Source organism: Leptodactylus fuscus, chromosome 2 (genome assembly GCF_031893055.1).
Source record: "Leptodactylus fuscus isolate aLepFus1 chromosome 2, aLepFus1.hap2, whole genome shotgun sequence".
Taxonomy (NCBI): Eukaryota; Metazoa; Chordata; class Amphibia; order Anura; family Leptodactylidae; genus Leptodactylus; species Leptodactylus fuscus.
In genome coordinates, this window is record NC_134266.1 from 241,147,145 (window position 1) to 241,165,437 (window position 18,293).

General features: G+C 43.3%; 1 protein-coding gene across 2 annotated transcripts in view; it reads right to left on the minus strand.

The window, feature by feature from the left end:
• RFXAP (regulatory factor X associated protein) overlaps positions 1-17,215 on the minus strand; it is a 299,237-nt gene extending 282,022 nt beyond the window's left edge. Inside the window, exons 1-3 of one of the 2 annotated variants that reach the window (XM_075265933.1) lie at positions 16,738-17,215; positions 13,777-13,884; positions 7,865-8,009 (exon numbers count right to left, since the gene is read on the minus strand). In XM_075265933.1, the coding sequence (XP_075122034.1) occupies positions 7,902-8,009; positions 13,777-13,884; positions 16,738-17,163 (642 nt within the window). In that variant the 5' untranslated portion in view covers positions 17,164-17,215 and the 3' untranslated portion in view covers positions 7,865-7,901. Of the gene's footprint in view, positions 1-7,231; positions 8,010-13,776; positions 13,885-16,737 lie in introns of those variants that run through there. The other variant, XM_075265932.1, reaches the window with a different exon arrangement.
• Positions 17,216-18,293: the final 1,078 nt, after the last annotated feature.

The following is an 18,293-nucleotide window of genomic DNA, read 5'->3' on the forward strand; positions in this document are numbered from 1 at the left end:
AATACCCGATTAATTGCAATTTTAGGTAATAATCGCCCAGCCCTACTTTGTAGTATCGGTATATGTGGCGAGGCCATTGTACAAATACATTAAACAAAGTACGAGGTGTAAAACCTATTTGGTAAAGTATTCTAGTAATTACAATGTATCTGATCAGTGATGTTCCGAGTGCTAGGATCCTCACCACATGGGGGTCCTGTGTGCACCCCATGGATGGAGAAGCAGGTTGTGCATGCATGTAGCCGATCCTTTCATCTTTATGTGACTGCCGGAGAGAGTGATATCTCTGGACGTACCATAGAATTACATAGACATATACACATTGCTCTTCTATTCATTCAGTGCACACAAGATCCCCGGTCTTGTGATCGCTAGAGTCCCAGTGGTTGGCTCTCCACCGAACATTCAGTTATCCCCGATCATGGGGATAAGGGATACATTTATATTCCGAGAATACCACCTTAAGGTGACCCTAAGTGAGAAGGAAATGGATGACTGTTTTATATTGAATTCATGTAAGGGTGCATTCACACTAACTATACGCTGATTGATTCTGAATGTTAAAACACGTTCAGAATCAGCACGTACAAAGCAGATCCCATTCATTTCAATGGGAGCCGGCATACGAGTGCTCCCATTGAAATGAATGGGCTGCTTTTTTCCCTATTGGTTTCAATGTGATAAGCGTGTAAATCCAGCCTTATATCTGACTTCTAGAGAATACTACTCATCCTTTTCTTATGTAGTAGGTTGTGTGTACAGTGCCGGGTAGGCTTAGACAACTGAAGAGTCTCTGTTCCTAAATGATGATGACTCCCTCTGATTTGTTTTGTTATGTAGCTCCACAAGAACTGGAGAGCAACAGATGAAATAAACCTGTTTAACCCCGGAGTTGTCAGTGTGACTTCTATGACTGCATCACATGAACCCATTCCCTCTGCCGGGATTCTCACTTTTTTATTTCTTGTTGCTCAAAAGCCAATGTTTTTTTTATTTTTTCCATTCACAGAGCTGCATTCGGGATGTTCCTCCTAATGACACTATTTAAAATTCTGCAAATTGAGAAGCTGTAAAAATATATCAGAATGGGGTAGAAAAAATGCAGCTGCAAAATTTTTTATACAGGATTTGTTTTTGTGTAAAAAATACACGTGTAAAAAAATTGACTTCAATGGCATTTTTTTTACACGTGTCAAAATACACGTGTAAAATGTCATTGAAGTCAATGGGAGTCTTATTTTTTACACGTGTATTTTTCCAAAATACACGCACGTTTACTCCGTGTGAAGGGGCCCTTACCTTTAGTATGGGGGTCAGTATAATCAGGGCAATATCATATTTATTTTTTGGTATGGTTTAATATTCTGACACCTGTAACTGTAAAAAAAACCCCGAAACAGTTCAGGCAGTTCGATTTTTTTCCCATTACGGTACTCACCATATGGCAATACCTAATGTGTTGGTTTTTTTTTTTTTGTTTCTTTCTTTTTATATGTAATCTAGGGAAAGGGGGTGATATGAATTTTCTTATTTTTAGTGTTATTAAATATATTTTTCTTTGCATCCCTAGATGGATCATGTTAGCGGGGAGAGAAGTCTGGGGTCTATTGGTCCCACATCTCTTCCACTATTATAGGGCCACTTGTTTATGATGTATTTCATTTTGGGCAGCATCACATGCCCATTCTAAATGTGTGGAGATTAAGAAGCTGTGACTTGCTCCTATGCACCCTAAGGGTAAGTTCACATGGGGTTTTTTGGTCAGGATTTTGAGGCCGTATCCGCTTCAAAATCCTGACCAAAAAGATGGCTCCCATTGAAATCAATGGGAGCCGGTCAGTTCTTTTTTTCCAGGAGCTGTTTGTTCTGGCTCCTGGAAAAAGCGACATGCTCATTCTTTCAGATGGATTCGCCTCGCGACATCTGCCTGAAGACACTCCCTCTTCCTGACTAGCCCATTCATTAGGGCCTAATCCGGAGCGGAGTGCGCGACTGGATGCCGGTGCACTGCATCGGCATCCAGTCGCAGCTACCTGTATTTTGGTCCGTAACCTGAGGCGGCCTCCCCATGTGAACTTACCTTAATTCCCTCCTACACTTGGGCCAATTCACTTTACTACGGCCATCTGGTTCATTTGTGCCAGATTATCCCCTCACGTGTCCCAGAATTTCTCTGATTTTGTTCCTTTACAACCCACTCATCCTAGAGGGACTGTCTTCTACCATGGTTCATCTTTGGTTAAGAGCTGCTCTATTCTGATTAGCTGACATAGCTAACCCATGGTTGTTGGAGTTCAGGCCCCAGGACTACCTCTCGGCCGAGTTGAAGATCCCCCACGATGAGCAGCATCATTACCGCCAAATTACACACTCTACATCCACTACATTTGCGAGCCTATGTAATGCGGGCACCTCCACAGAGGGCTTTATCCGCACTATTTATCAATTTCTATCCCCTCCCCTCCCCCCCCCCATTGTATAGATATATGATTACATGGGAGGAAGCAATAGGCTGCTCACATGCTGCAAAATCGACATGTGCGACATTCAGGGATACACAGTACAAGCTCCTTATGTATCAGTACCATACTCTGGCCTTGCTGCATTCCTTGAATCCCACAGGTATGCTGGAGATGCCTCTCTGGGGTGGGCACACTCTACCATATATTCTGGACCTGCCCCCTAACACTTGACTTCTGGAGGGGAGTCACTGATAGCTTGTTCATCCAGGGCATTCCCCTTAATCCTCTGACTTATCTACTCAATTTACCTCCTAGACAAATAGGTAAGCGGTCCGCCCTGCTTATTTCCCTGCAGTGGAAATCCACCTCTCCCCCATCAGACACCGATTTTCTAGCCAGGGACAAGGATGTCTGCAACCTGGAATACTTGACGGCCTTTCTAAACAACTATCTCCCCACTTTTGTAGCTTTCTGGGCCCCGTGGGACACTTACTTTACATTGCAAAATTTCTAACGTCTCTGACTGTTCTTCTCCCTTCCCTGGTTCATTGCCAATCCTCTATGTCCTTAGTCTGGTTCTTTTATTGCACCTTTGTTATTTTCTGTTGGTTTGCCTATGCATTCGTTTTACCACATAATCCCTTGTTTATTCTATGTTTTTTTGTTGTTATAAAAGTTTTCAATAAATACTAAAGTTAATATTAGCATATATAATACTATATTACAGTCTATGGCAAACATAGCGATCTTGCTGTTGGAGAGCGGTTAAGTAGAAGAAATTGAAAGTAAAAAAAACAAAAAAACATGGTCTTATATGGCATCTGATGGGTTAATTGGCCAGTAGAAGGACCCACAATGATTTGGTAATGATGGCCTATCTTAAAGGCCAGCGACGTCTAGGAAAACCCCTTTAGTCTAAGGACGCATGTAGTGGTCCGCAGCGAAAAAGCACTGCAGGACAAACCACCGCGGAAACACATCACGGTTTTTCCAGCAGCGTTTTCCTCTATGGACTTTCTGCTTCAATTCTACCTATAGGGAAAGCGCTGACGTTTTAGGTATAATTGACGTTCTTCGATTTCCAAAAACGCAACACCACCACTATGGGTATTTTTCTGCAATGCGTGGATGGGATTCACTGATTCTTGCAAAATCGGTAGATTTAACTTTTCCATTGCTAGTGGTAAGACTGGCATGGCTCCTATGTAATCAACATGACATATATAATAACATCAGTCCAGGAAAAGACACAAACAAGTCAGTGAATGTATGTATGACTCTTTACTTCAATGTACAAAACTTATAAAATGTATGAAACACATCAAAATGTACAAAACCATAAATACTAGCAAAATCAGTTTTACGTTATTCTACACTGCTCATTCATGGCACTGCCATCAGACATCTTCACTGTAAACAGGCAGTGCTGCGCCATGGTATATACATGCATCATTACTGAGATCACCACACACATATATACAGCACACCACATACACATATAATACAGGAACACCAAGGGCTGAGGGGGAATCATCAATACTAATGCACAGGAAACGGGGAACAGTTGCCAATAGCAAACAATCCTAATACAGCTTCTATATAACTGAGCGCTGGAAGCTGATTGGTTGATATGGGCAACTGCTCCATTCTAGATATTCTCGAAATCTCCATAAAGTTATATTTCACAGAAGAGGTTTCATCTTACATGGTTTTTTTTTTTAATACACTAAGGCCAATATTACAATGGCTTGTTCCATAGTTGTCAATTGTCCTGAATTTCGGAAACAATCCCTGCAAATTTGGGCACATCCTGACCCTGGAAGAGGCATGGCTACATAAGTGACCATGCACACAATTGGGTTTCATCTGTGAAACTTAGCCACACGTGAGCTGTATTTACTGGTCTGGATACTATGCTGGGACAAGGACTCCTAGCAGTATGGTTATAGTCCGGGCCTCCCATACTGTCCGGTAGTGAATATAGACAAGGACTCCTAGCAGTATAGTTATAGTCCCGGCCTCCCATACTCTCCAGTAGTGAATATAGACAAGGACTCCTAGCAGTATAGTTATAGTCCGGGCCTCCCATACTGTTCGGTAGTGAATATAGGTGAGGACTCCTAGCAGTATGGTTATAGTCTGGGCCTCCCATACTGTCCGGTAGTGAATATAGACAAGGACTCCTAGCAGTATAGTTATAGTCCGGGCCTCCCATACTGTTCGGTAGTGAATATAGGTGAGGACTCCTAGCAGTATGGTTATAGTCCGGGCCTCCCATACTGTCCGGTAGTGAATATAGACAAGGACTCCTAGCAGTATAGTTATAGTCCGGGCCTCCCATACTGTCCAGTAGTGAATATAGACAAGGACTCCTAGCAGTATAGTTATAGTCCGGGCCTCCCATACTGTTCGGTAGTGAATATAGGTGAGGACTCCTAGCAGTATAGTTATAGTCCGGGCCTCCCATACTGTTCGGTAGTGAATATAGGTGAGGACTCCTAGCAGTATGGTTATAGTCTGGGCCTCCCATACTGTCCGGTAGTGAATATAGACAAGGACTCCTAGCAGTATGGTTATAGTCCGGGCCTCCCATACTGTCCGGTAGTGAATATAGACAAGGACTCCTAGCAGTATAGTTATAGTCCCGGCCTCCCATACTGTCCAGTAGTGAATATAGACAAGGACTCCTAGCAGTATAGTTATAGTCCCGGCCTCCCATACTGTCCAGTAGTGAATATAGACAAGGACTCCTAGCAGTATAGTTATAGTCCGGGCCTCCCATACTGTTCGGTAGTGAATATAGGTGAGGACTCCTAGCAGTATGGTTATAGTCTGGGCCTCCCATACTGTCCGGTAGTGAATATAGACAAGGACTCCTAGCAGTATAGTTATAGTCCCGGCCTCCCATACTGTCCAGTAGTGAATATAGACAAGGACTCCTAGCAGTATAGTTATAGTCCGGGCCTCCCATACTGTTCGGTAGTGAATATAGGTGAGGACTCCTAGCAGTATGGTTATAGTCTGGGCCTCCCATACTGTCCGGTAGTGAATATAGACAAGGACTCCTAGCAGTATAGTTATAGTCCGGGCCTCCCATACTGTTCGGTAGTGAATATAGGTGAGGACTCCTAGCATCCTAGAAGACCCTCTCCCGGCATGACTGGTAAATACGGCTCTCACATGGACTGAATTTCACGGGTGTAACTAGGTTGTATCGTAATCTTATCCTTCCCCAAGTGGGCAGTCCCACCAAGTTGGACAGTGGTCTGGGACTTACCCATCCCTATTCTACTAAGATAAGTGTTGGTAAGTATGACTTGTGCCGTAGAGTGGCAGCGCTCTTTTCCTAGCTCCCATAAACTCCAATGGAAGTGGTTGCAACAAGCATGGACATGTCTATAGGTTCTATAGGCAATGCAGCGGTCACATGACACCTGTTTGTACCGTAGTTGAGGGTCTAAAAGCAATGAGATAAAAAGAGAAGTTCACCGTATGGATCTTTGGTTAGGTTCACATTGGCACAAGCCGGCCAAAAGTCTTTTATCACTACTGTGACCACATATTGTTTCATATCCACCCACCTAAAGCAGAATGATGGACATCACAAATGAAACCTATTATAGCTAATGGGGTTGTTCAGGTGCCGCTGGTCTCCATCACATGACAGGTATGGATGGTTCTATCTCCAGTTTTCATTTCCTATGATGGACTACAGAAAGAAACTACAAACACAAACGTGAACTCAGCCTTACATGTCATAAAGGACTTGTATAGAATTACATTGATCTCCATATTACAAGGGTGGAGAAGATGTAAAACATAATGGGCCGGACATGTTACTTTTATTCACCTTGAAGTGATACTGGAATATTCCCTGATACCTGCCTGTTTTCCATCAGGGGCTCTACAGACATATGAACGACAAAAACACCTAATGTGTGAGCCCACAAGAAAACGGGGAGATAGAGGAGCTAAGGCTATGTTCACACCTGCCTTGGAGTCTACCTGGAATTGGTGGAAGAAAAAGTCCTGCAGACACCCAAAGGACCCCATTATAATCAATAGGGTTTGTCAGGCTCCCTATGCGGCCACTATTGTAATGGTCTGCTTGTCTGTTGCTCTAGTCCTCTGAATGGCCAGAACCATGAATAATCAACGCTAGTATGAACCCAATGGCACTGGAACCCATGTTCACGCTTTATCAATCATACAATAGTTTGCCCCATAAAAGGATTAGAGAATATATTATAGTGTTGCATCGCCTGACTACAAAGCAGAAAAAGAAATTTCTTTGTAGTGTACGACTGCACATACACCAAAGGGTGCGCCTGCTGACATTAAACACCCCAACAGCTTTCTCAAGGTACCTGCTCATCCTAGAGGTAAGTATTAGATTTTTGTTGAGTCTTACATGTAGATGCCACGGATGGTTGTAGCTTGCTAAAAAGCTGATCAGCTCTAGGATTGGTCATCAATATGTGATGTGTGGGGGGTAAACACAATACTAAGAACCACACCATACATTGTGAATAGGCTGTGCTGGTTATCACAGCTTACCGCATTCAATTAAATGGTAGTGGGCTGCTAAAGTATAGAGATGAGCGAACACTATTCGAAACGGCCGTTTCGAATAGCACGCTCCCATAGAAATGAATGGAAGCGGCCGACACGCAGACTTTGCCAGCAGCTTAACCCTCTGTGTGACGGCCGCTTCCATTCATTTCTACGGGAGCATGCTATTCGAAACGGCTGTTTCGAATAGTGTTCACTCTTCTCTACTACAGTACCATGTGAGTAATGGAAGAAACATCATTGGCACAAGGTAGAGATTACAGCACTTGTGACAACTTCAAACAGCTGATCTGTGGGGGTCTCAGGTGTAGATGACATCACCACTACAGGGTCATGTGATCAAGAAGCGACATATAACCACAGAACTAGAGAAACGGACAGACCAGGAAGAGGTGACATGGCGGACAATGGTTACAGCCTCCTGGATGTGGGGCTTAAAAGGGATTATCAGGTTCAGTAACAGCTTGTAGTAAAACAGTCAAGCTCTGAATGTAACCGGGCCAATTCTCAGTCAGACAACACAGCACAGGACCCTTACAGCCTGCCATGGTCATTTCACTATCATTAATAAGAAGATATTTCCTAATTCTGGGAAAGCCCCTTTAAGAGTGGGCAACATAGAACAAGCAACGTGTATAACGCAACAGAAGGATGGATGAGGTATGACGTAACTATCATGGATAGTAGAAAGACCGAGGATGGCAGTAAAGGATGTGCAAGAAGAGACAACTATACGCACAGCAGTCTTGTAAGGAGAACATCTTGCTTTATCTTTTCAGGCCTCTCCAATAGTCTTGTATAATAAATATATAAAAAAAGGATGTCGGGACATAATTTATAACTAGTTCTGCCTACAGGGAGATCTGGTCAAAGCGGTGCTCCTTGGAAAGACTGCCGCTGTTCAATGGCCTGGCGACTGAGGAGCTGCTGCTGAGTCTGAAGGAACTTCACAACTTCTGGACTCCTCAAGAGAGACTGGTGAATGAATAAGAAATACAGGACAGTCAGGGAAACATAGACGACTACTACAAAGGGATTCTATACATTCTCAATAACAAAGCAAAACACATGTCCTACCCCTACCTTTCTCAGTATTGGTCACACTAGCACTGCAGGGGTGACCAATACAGTGATGACGCTGAGCTGTATATGGCCCGCTCTTCTTATAGTGGAAGGATATCAGTGCCAAAACTAACAGCACCAATATCTTCTTCACCCGGGAGTGCGCCATCTAAGTTTTAGTGTGCTGAATTCAGTGCACCATCAGATTTCTAGTGGTTTATAATAGCACTGATATGCAATGACATGAGAGGTCCTCTTTAACCCCATAGAGACACAGCTCAAAAGTGACTTGAGGACCAGGCCTCTTTTTTCAAAACTGACATGTGTCACTTTAAATGGCAATAACTTTGAGACGCTTTAACTTACACAAGTGATTCTGAGATTGTTTTTTCTTAGCACATTGTACTTCATGTCAGTAGTAAATTTTAGTCGATATGTTTTGTCTTTAATTATGAAAAAATAGGAAATTTGGTGAAAATTTTGAAAAAAATGCCGTTTTCAAACTTTGAAATTGCAAGCCTTTTAAATAGAAATCCATACTACCCAAATTTTTTCATAAATATAATTAACCATATCTCTGATTTATGTAGCAATCAAATTTTAATCACCCTTTCATTTTTTTCAGATATTATAAGGCTTACAAGTCAAGCAGTAATTTTCTAAATTTTCAAGAAAATTTCCAAAGCACATTTTTCAAGGGACCAGTTCAGTTCTGAAGGGTACTTGAAAAGCCTCTCTAATAAAACCCCCCATAAGTCACCCCATTCTAAAAACTGCATTCCTGAAAGAATCCAAAACAGCAGTTAGAAAGTTTCTTAACCCTTTCAGCATTTCACAGCAATTACAACAAAATGGAGGTCAAATTTACATTTTTCAATTTCTGTCACTAATATATTTATTTAGCCCTAGAATTTACACATTTACTAAGGGTTAAAGGAGAAACTGCACCGCACATTTTGTTACACAATTTCTCCCGAACATGATAATACCCCATATGTGCTGGTACCCTAATGTATGGGCACACGGTTGCTCTCAGAGCGGATGGAGCGCTAATTGGATTTTGTAGGCCAGATTTTGCTACAATACTTTTCAGGCACCATGTCCCGTTTGCAGAGCCCCCAATGTGCCAAAACAGTGGAAACCCCCAAAATGTGACCCCATTTTGGAAACTAGACCCCTCAAGGAATTTATCAAGGGGTATAGTGAGCCCTTGGACCCTACAGGTGTTTCACAGATTTTTTTACCGTTGAGATGTGAAAATGAAAAATTACTTTTTTTATAATAAAATGTCACTGTAGCCCCAAATTTTTCATCTTCACAAGGGGTTAAAGGAAAAATTGCACCCCACAATTTGTTACAAAATTTCTCCCGAACACGACAATACCCAATATGTGCTGGTACCCTAATGTACGGGCACACGGTCGCTCTCAGAGCGGACGGAGCGCTAATTGGATTTTGTAGGCCAGATTTTGCTAGAATACTTTTCAGGCACCATGTCCCGTTTGCAGAGCCCCCAAGGTGTCAAAACAGTGGAAACCCCCAAAATGTGACCCCATTTTGGAAACTATACCCCTCAAGGAATTTACCAAGGGGTATAGTGAGCCCTTTGACCCTACAGGAGTGTAACAGAATTGGCCCGATAAATGGAAAAGTGACATTTTTTGTTATAAAATGTTGCTTTAACCCCAAATTTTGCATTTCCACAAGGGGATAAAAGAGAAAATGTACTCCAAAAATTGTTACGCATTTTGTCCCAACTACAGAAATGCCCCTTATGTGGATGTAAAGTGATGTATGGGCACGCTGTGAGGTCCAGAGCTGAAGGATCGCTATTGGGATTTTGGAGGGAAAATTTAGCTGAAATCTGTTTCAGGCACCATGTTGCATTTGGAGAGCCCCTGAAGTGCTAGAACAGTGGAAACCCCCTCAAAATGACCCCATTTTGAAAACTAGACCCCTCAAGGAATTTATAAAGGGGTTTAGTGAGCACTTGGACCCTACAGGTGTTTCACAGATTTTTTTACCATTGAGATGTGAAAATGAAAAATTACTTTTTTTCCAATAAATTGTCCATTTAGCGCCATATTTTAAATTTTTGAAGTAGTTAGAGAATTAAAAGCCCCCCAGAGTTTGTTACAAAATTTCTCCTGAACATGGTAATACCCCATATGTGGCCATAATCTGCTGTATGGGAACATGGCGGGGCTCAGAATGGAAAGAGCGCTATTTGGCTTTTGAGGGCAGTTTTCTGGTGCCATGTCGCATTTGCTGAGCCCCTAAAGTACCAATACAATGGAAACCCCTCAAAAGTGACCCCATTTTAGAAACTACACCCGTCAAGGAATGAATCAAGGGGTATTATCATTTTGAGCCTAAAAATGCTTCCCAAAAATTAATGTACAAAATGAAAATTTTAATTTTTCAAGAAATATGCCATTTTGGTGTCCACTACATTGCACCCACTTTGTGTTGTCAGAGACCTGCACTCCTAAAACTATTAAGTGGGCCATCCTGAGGGGCAAAAAATTATATATGTGGGTGTAAACTGCTGCTTGGGCACACAGCAGGGCTCAGAAGGGAAGGAGCACTACGCTTTTTGGGGTACAGATTTAGAGGGACTTTCTGGGCGCCATGTTTTTGCAGAGCCCTGGAGGTGCCAGTGAACTGGAATTCCCCAAGAAGTGACCCCATTTTGTAAGGGCAATTTTAGGCTCTCTGCAAAAGTGTCATGGCATCCAAAAAAACCAAACCGTCTAAGTCTGTGCTCCAAAAACCAAATAACCCTTCTTTCCTTCTGTATCCGGCTGTGCCCCAATATCAGTTTATACCCACATATCACATTACATATGTTATCCCGGGTACACCAGTGTCATATATGTGCCCTTATATCAGTTTATACCACATATGACATTACGTACATTATCCCGGTTACACCAGTGTCATACATGTGTCATACATGTGGCATAAACTGCAGTTTGGGCACACAGCAGGGCGCAGAAGGGAAGGAGCGCGATGAGGCTTTTGGAGTACAGATTCAGATGTTTGGTATCTGGACGCCATGTCATGTTTGTAGAGCCTGTAAGGTACCGGAAAAGTGGATTCCCCAAAGGAGTGACCCCAGTTTGAAAACTGCACCCCTCAAAAAATTTCTCAGGGGGTGTAGTGAGTATTAGTATCCTGGACGTGACTGCACAGCGGATGGCGAAGAGGGAATATATAAGCGGTGCGGAGGACATTGGGAACACCACATTCCCTACTATGTCCCAGTAGCTCCTATAATTGGGGGAGTCACTTTGGGGGTCACTTCTGGTGTCTTTTCGCTCATAAGCTATAAACATGGGGTGTCCCCTGATATCCGCTCGCACCGCTTATATATTCCCTTCCTGCCGTAGCCAGTTGTGTTCTAATAATTTGGCGATTTTTACGGGCTTTTGTTCTTGCATTATTAGATGCTATATTTTCTTTATTTTTCTGGTGACGCAGCCATATAAGGGCTTGTTGTTTGCGGGATGCGATGTATTTTGTAATGACACCATTTTTGGGTGCCTACAACTTACTGAATACATTTTATTAACTCTTTTTTTGCTGGATTAAAAAAAAAAAAAATCAATTCTGGTATTGCGTTTTACCTTTTATATTTTTCGCCATGCAGCGTACAGTATAAGTAACATATCTTTATTCTGTGGGTTGGTACGGTTACGGCGATACCTCATTTATATTATTTTTTTATGCAATACTAATTCTGCAGAATAAAAACACATTTGGGGACATAAATCAATGTTTTTTGCATCGCCATCTTCTGAGAGGCGTAACATTTTTATTTTTTGGTTGACAGTGTTGGTTGGGGGCTTATTTTTTGCGGGACAATGTGTGCTTTTTATTGGTACTGTTGTTAGGTGCATTTGACTTTTTGATCACTTTTTATAGCACATTCTGTAAGGTGAGATAGCAAAAAAATCACTACTTCCAGCGGGTTTTTTCCGTTTTTTTTTCCCCGTCATTTACCGTGTACATTAAATATTGTTTCAGTTTTATTGTACAGATTGTTACGGACGCGGCGATACCAAATATGTATTGTTTTTATTAATTTTTAGGGGTTTTTTTTTTATATAATTTGTTTTCTATAGAAAAAAAGGGTTTTTGGGGCTTTATAACTTTATTAAATGTTTGCAAACACTTTTTTTTTTAAACTTTTTCATGTGTCCCTATGGGACACTTAGAGCAGTGATGATTGCATCACTGATTCTCTAGTATAGAGTGAGACACAGGCTGCAGTGACAGCCTGCGTGTTATCACTCTATAAACAGGAAGTGAGCTGTGCGGACGGCACAGACTCACTACAGAAGATCCCGGCCAGGATAAAACCAGGATAAAAAGGTAAGTGGGACTCAGGGCTGGCTGGGGTCACTAAACAGACCCCTGGCCACATAGTGGGGGTACCAGCACCCCCCGATCTCGCAGCGGGGGGTGCCGGGGATCCCTACAAGATCGGGCAACCTGTTGTTTGCCGTGATCATGTTTGATCACGGCAATCAACGGGTTAAAACCCAAAATCGGCACTCATGTCCGATGGAGGGTGATGGAGCAGGGTGTTAGGTGTCAGATACAACTAACACCCGCTCCTAGAATGCCCGCACTGCGCTGCGGGGATTGTTTACATCCATGTGGTACTATTACCACATCGGTCGTGAAGCACTAGACATCCATGTAGTAATAGTACCACATGGGTCGGGAAGGGGTTAAAGAAGACCTTTCATTTCCTCAGGTCCATGCGGTTTTATATACCGCTAGAAAGCCGTCAGTGCGCTGAATTCAGCACACTGTCGGCTTTCCCGTTATGTGCCCCGGGGCTGGAGATATTGGTGCTGTTACTTTTGGCACCTATCTCTGCCCACCATCAGAAGGGCGTAAGAAAGCCCCCTCTGACAGTACAGGGCTAAGGATGAGTACTGTTGGGGGGTGGGAGGAGGGAGTTTCTCAGCCTGACTACACTGTCAGGAACGCCCTTCTGATGGTGGGCAGAGACCAGTATGGCACCAATATCTCCAGCCCCGGGGCACATAATAGGAAAGCTGCCCATGTGCTGAATTCAGTATATAAAACCACATTATTATTATTATTGCTTATTTATATAGCACCATTAATTCCATGGTGCTTTACATTTTAGGGTTCACATACAGTACACAAAATATACAGACAGATATGATACTAACAATGACCGACTGGTACAGTGGGATAGAGGGCCCTGCCACATGTGCCCGAAGACATGAAAGGTCCTTAAGTGGTGACAAGGGTCCAAGCTCACTTCAGAGGGGAATGGGGCAGACATGAACCTACCTGATCTGCAGGGAGAATATTATAGAGCAGGAGGAAAGGAAACAATATACAACAGAAGTAATATGGTCTATTATATTTAGGCCTCCTACACACAACCATGTACAGTGTATGGTTCAGTAAAAATGGCACAGATGACACACGGATGGCCATCAGTCTGCCATGCGTGGTTTTCAGAGGACAGGTACAGGACCTGCTCCATATTTTCTGGCTCTTCAATTCAGTCCGGACAAACAGCTGCAAAAACTACAAGTGTGTGTATGGGCTCATAGAGCTGTATAGGTGAGTACTTCACTGAAGCAGGGTCGTGTGCATAACACCTCATATACAGCATACAGATACTCACCAGTCTTTTTTGGTTTAGCACTTGTTCTAGTAATGTAGGGCGAGGGGGCCGGTCCCCCACTGATCCAGTTCTCTGTTTTGTAAGAGACACTGAACACTCAGTATTATCCTAAACATAAAGAAGAAGAAAATGATGATGATGAAGAAGAAGCAATACTAGACATTCCACCACACAATAAGTGACTATGTAAAGATGCCAGTCATTGATCACTACTAGAGATGAGCGAGTACTGTTCGGATCAGCCGATCCGAACAGCACGCACAAATTGAAATGAATGGACGTCGCCAGCACACGGGGGGTTAAGCGGCCGGCGTCAAAGCGGAAGTACCAGGTGCATCCATTCATTTCTATGGAGCGTGCTGTTCGGATCGGCTGATCCGAACAGTACTCGCTCATCTCTAATCACTACCACCATCTGAACATCCTCTCCCCTCATAGACTGTAATGGATTTAATATAATAATGTACAGCACCATGGTATTAATATAATAATGTACAGCACCATGGTATTAATATAATAATGTACAGCACTATGGAATTACTATAATAATGTACTGCACCAAATATACATAATGTACAGCACCATGGAATTAATATAATAATGTACAGCACCATGGAATATAATAATGGACAGTACCATGGAATTACTATAATAATGTACAGCACCATGGAATTAATATAATAATGTACAGCACCATGGAATTAATATAATAATGTACAGCACCATGGAATTACTATAATAATGTACAGCACCATGGAATTAATATAATAATTTACAGCACCATGGAATTAATATAATAATGTACAGCACCATGGTATTAATATAATAATGTACAGCACCATGGAATTACTATAATAATGTACTGCACCAAATATACATAATGTACAGCACCATGGAATTAATATAATAATGTACAGCACCATGGAATATAATAATGGACAGTACCATGGAATTACTATAATAATGTACAGCACCATGGAATATAATAATGGACAGTACCATGGAATTACTATAATAATGTACAGCACCATGGAATTAATATAATAATGTACAGCACCAAGGAATTAATATAATAATGTACAGCACCATGGAATTAATATAATAATGTACAGCACCATGTAATTAATATAATAATGTACAGCACCATGGAATTAATATAATAATGTACAGCACCATGGAATTACTATAATAATGTACTGCACCAAATATATATAATGTACAGCACCATGCAATTACTATAATAATGTACGGCACCATGGAATTAATATAATAATGTACAGCACCATGGGATTAATATAATAATGTACAGCACCATGTAATTAATATAATAATGTACAGCACCATGGAATTAATATAATAATGTACAGCACCATGGAATTACTATAATAATGTACTGCACCAAATATATATAATGTACAGCACCATGCAATTACTATAATAATGTACGGCACCATGGAATTACTATAATAATGTACTGCACCAAGGAATTAATATAATAATGTACAGCACCATGGGATTAATGGTGCTATATAAATATAAATAAACAATAATTATAATAATTGATCAATATAAAGGTATATCAGGACCATTCACACAGCAACAAGTATCTGCTCGAACCAACAAGAAGACTTCAAAGCTGCATCACTGCCTATACAACAGAACATAACTATGACTGGCAGGAGAAACCGGGCCGCTGGACCATATTTTCTAAGAGCTATGTTCCTCTGTTATTCCTCCTGGAAATATATAATGAATAAGTGGGTGTCACCACTCCCTATGCCAAAAGGATGTGTCCTTACAAAGTCTGATACTAGCAACACAAGCTATGCCACAATAACAAGAAGGGTGGCAATGCCCGTGACTTTACCAGGAAGAGTAATGCAAAAATGGTACAATGAAGAGCTGAGAAAAGATCTAAAACTATTGTATGGGGTGCAGTGCTAACATTTATTATATATTTCAGACACCCTGCCCAAAAGAGGGTCAGGCATAACAGGAAAGAGGGTCAGGCTTAAGAAATAACAATGGAGTAATTAACTATTTCCTCATCACCAGAAAACTGGTGTAGGTGAGAATAATTGTGGCAGGTGGGATGCAGAAAAGGGATCTGGCACATCTTTGGTGCAAAAATTGGCTCTGCACTAGAGATGAGCGAACACTATTCGGAACAGCCGTTCCGAATAGCACGCTCCCATAGAAATGAATGGACATAGCCGACACGCGGGGGGTTAAGCGACCGGCCGCCGGCAAAGTGTGCGTGCCGGCCGCTTCCATTCATTTCTATGAGAGCGTGCTATTCGGAACGGCTGTTCCGAATAGTGTTCGCTCATCTCTACTCTGCACCAAAGAGGTTTCTCTCTATCTGTGTCCAGCATACTGAGCTGTGATCAGGACGTGTGACCAATGAATAAAGTCACCTGGCCTGTGACAGAAGCGGCACAGGGATCGCCATTACTGCTTCATACAGCTGATCTATGGGGGTCTCGGGTGTGGCACCCCCATTGATTTTCTATTGATAACCTATCCTAAGAATAGCTCAGCAATTTATAAGTCCCCCCAAAAATCTGTTTAACACTGGTGCTGGGGAAAAGTACTTCAGGTACCCAAAGCAACCAATCAGATGACAGCTTACATTTCATACAATGTCTGTGGGTTCTACTAGAAGAACCTGCCTATGATTGGCTGCTGTGAATCTACTATGTTTCCAGAGCTGGACTATGATTGGTTGCTGTCATTCTACTAGATCTCCATGGCTGCACTATATTTGGTTGCTATGGTCAGAGCTGGACTATGATTGGCTGCTGTGGTCAGAGCTGGACTATGATTGGCTGCTGTGGTCAGAGCTGGACTATGATTGGCTGCTGTGGTCAGAGCTGGACTATGATTGGCTGATGGTTCTAGTCTAGCCCCAGAGCGGCACTGCCATATGTCGCTATGTGATGACGTGTGCGCGGGGCTGACCTCCAGCTTACTGGCGCAGGACATGGCCTGGTCGCTCTTCTTCTTGTTCTTGTACTTGTCCTTGTACATCTTGTTGCGGTGCTTCTTGCACATCCAGGGCTTGCGCTGCTTGGCCACTTGGCTGGTGGTCTCCTGGCAGCCCTGGTACGTGCACGTCTTGGTCACCACGTTGTCATTGTCGCCTGAATTGTCGTCGTCCTCCAGTTCCTCGGGGCTGGCCGTGCTGTCCCGGGGGTCGGAGGTGTCCAGGGCTTCGCTCTCGTCCTCCTGCTCGGCGGGCAGCATGGTGTAATAGACCACCCGAGTGTCGCCGTCCGACGAGTACTGTCCGTACTGCAGCTCCTGGCCGCCGCCTTCTCTCTCCGCCTGCTCCTGGGCCAGGTCTTCCTCATCCTCCTCCCGGGAGGCAGCCGGCTGCTCCATCATATCGGGTTACCGCGGCTCACTTACCGCTTTGTTTACTTCCGGCAGCCGCAATAATTACTGCGCATGTGCGTCCCGTCACGTGCTTTATCCTTTCAAGCTTCCACCAGGCGCTACTAAAGTGCTGTTCTGACATCTAGCGGTCAAATTAAAAACTGCAATATTTCATAAAGTTTACTATATTATTGGATCTTATTCAGGATAGACTGGAAAACCTTGTCTAAAAACTTCCCCCTATTCAGACACTAAAATATAGATGAGCTACCCTTAGGTTATCAGTATCAGAATAGCAGGAGCCCAATACCCAACAGTCCACAGTTCAGCTATTTGAAGAGCCTGCGGCCTATTCACTGCATACCAGCCACAGCATACCTCCCAACTTTTGAAGAACCGAAAGAGGGACAAAACGTGTCCCCCCCCTCCATCTCTCCCCCAGTTTCATATACCCCCTTTATCTGTCCCCAGTTTCATGTCCCCCCATCTCTGACCCCAGATTCATGTCCCCCCATCTCTGTCCCCAGATTCATGTCTCCCCTTTCTCTGTCCCCAGTTTTGTCCCCTCCATCTCTGCCCCTAGATTCATGTCCCCCCATCTCTGCCCCCAGATTCATGTCCCCCATCTCTGCCCCCAGATTCATGTCCCCCATCTCTGCCCCCAGATTCATGTCCCCCATCTCTGCCTCCAGATTCATGTCCCCCCATCTCTGCCCCCAGATTCATGTCCCCACATCTCTGCCCCCAGATTCATGTCCCCTCCATCTCTGCCCCCAGATTCATGTCCCTCCATCTCTGCCTCCAGATTCATGTCCCTCCATCTCTGCCCCCAGATTCATGTCCCCTCCATCTCTGCCCCCAGATTCATGTCCCTCCATCTCTGCCCCCAGATTCATGTCCCCCCATCTCTGCCCCCAGATTCATGTCCCCCCATCTCTGCCCCCAGATTCATGTCCCCCCATCTCTGCCTCCAGATTCATGTCCCCCCATCTCTGCCCCCAGATTCATGTCCCCACATCTCTGCCTCCAGATTCATGTCCCTCCATCTCTGCCCCCAGATTCATGTCCCTCCATCTCTGCCCCCAGATTCATGTCCCCTCCATCTCTGCCCCCAGATTCATGTCCCTCCATCTCTGCCC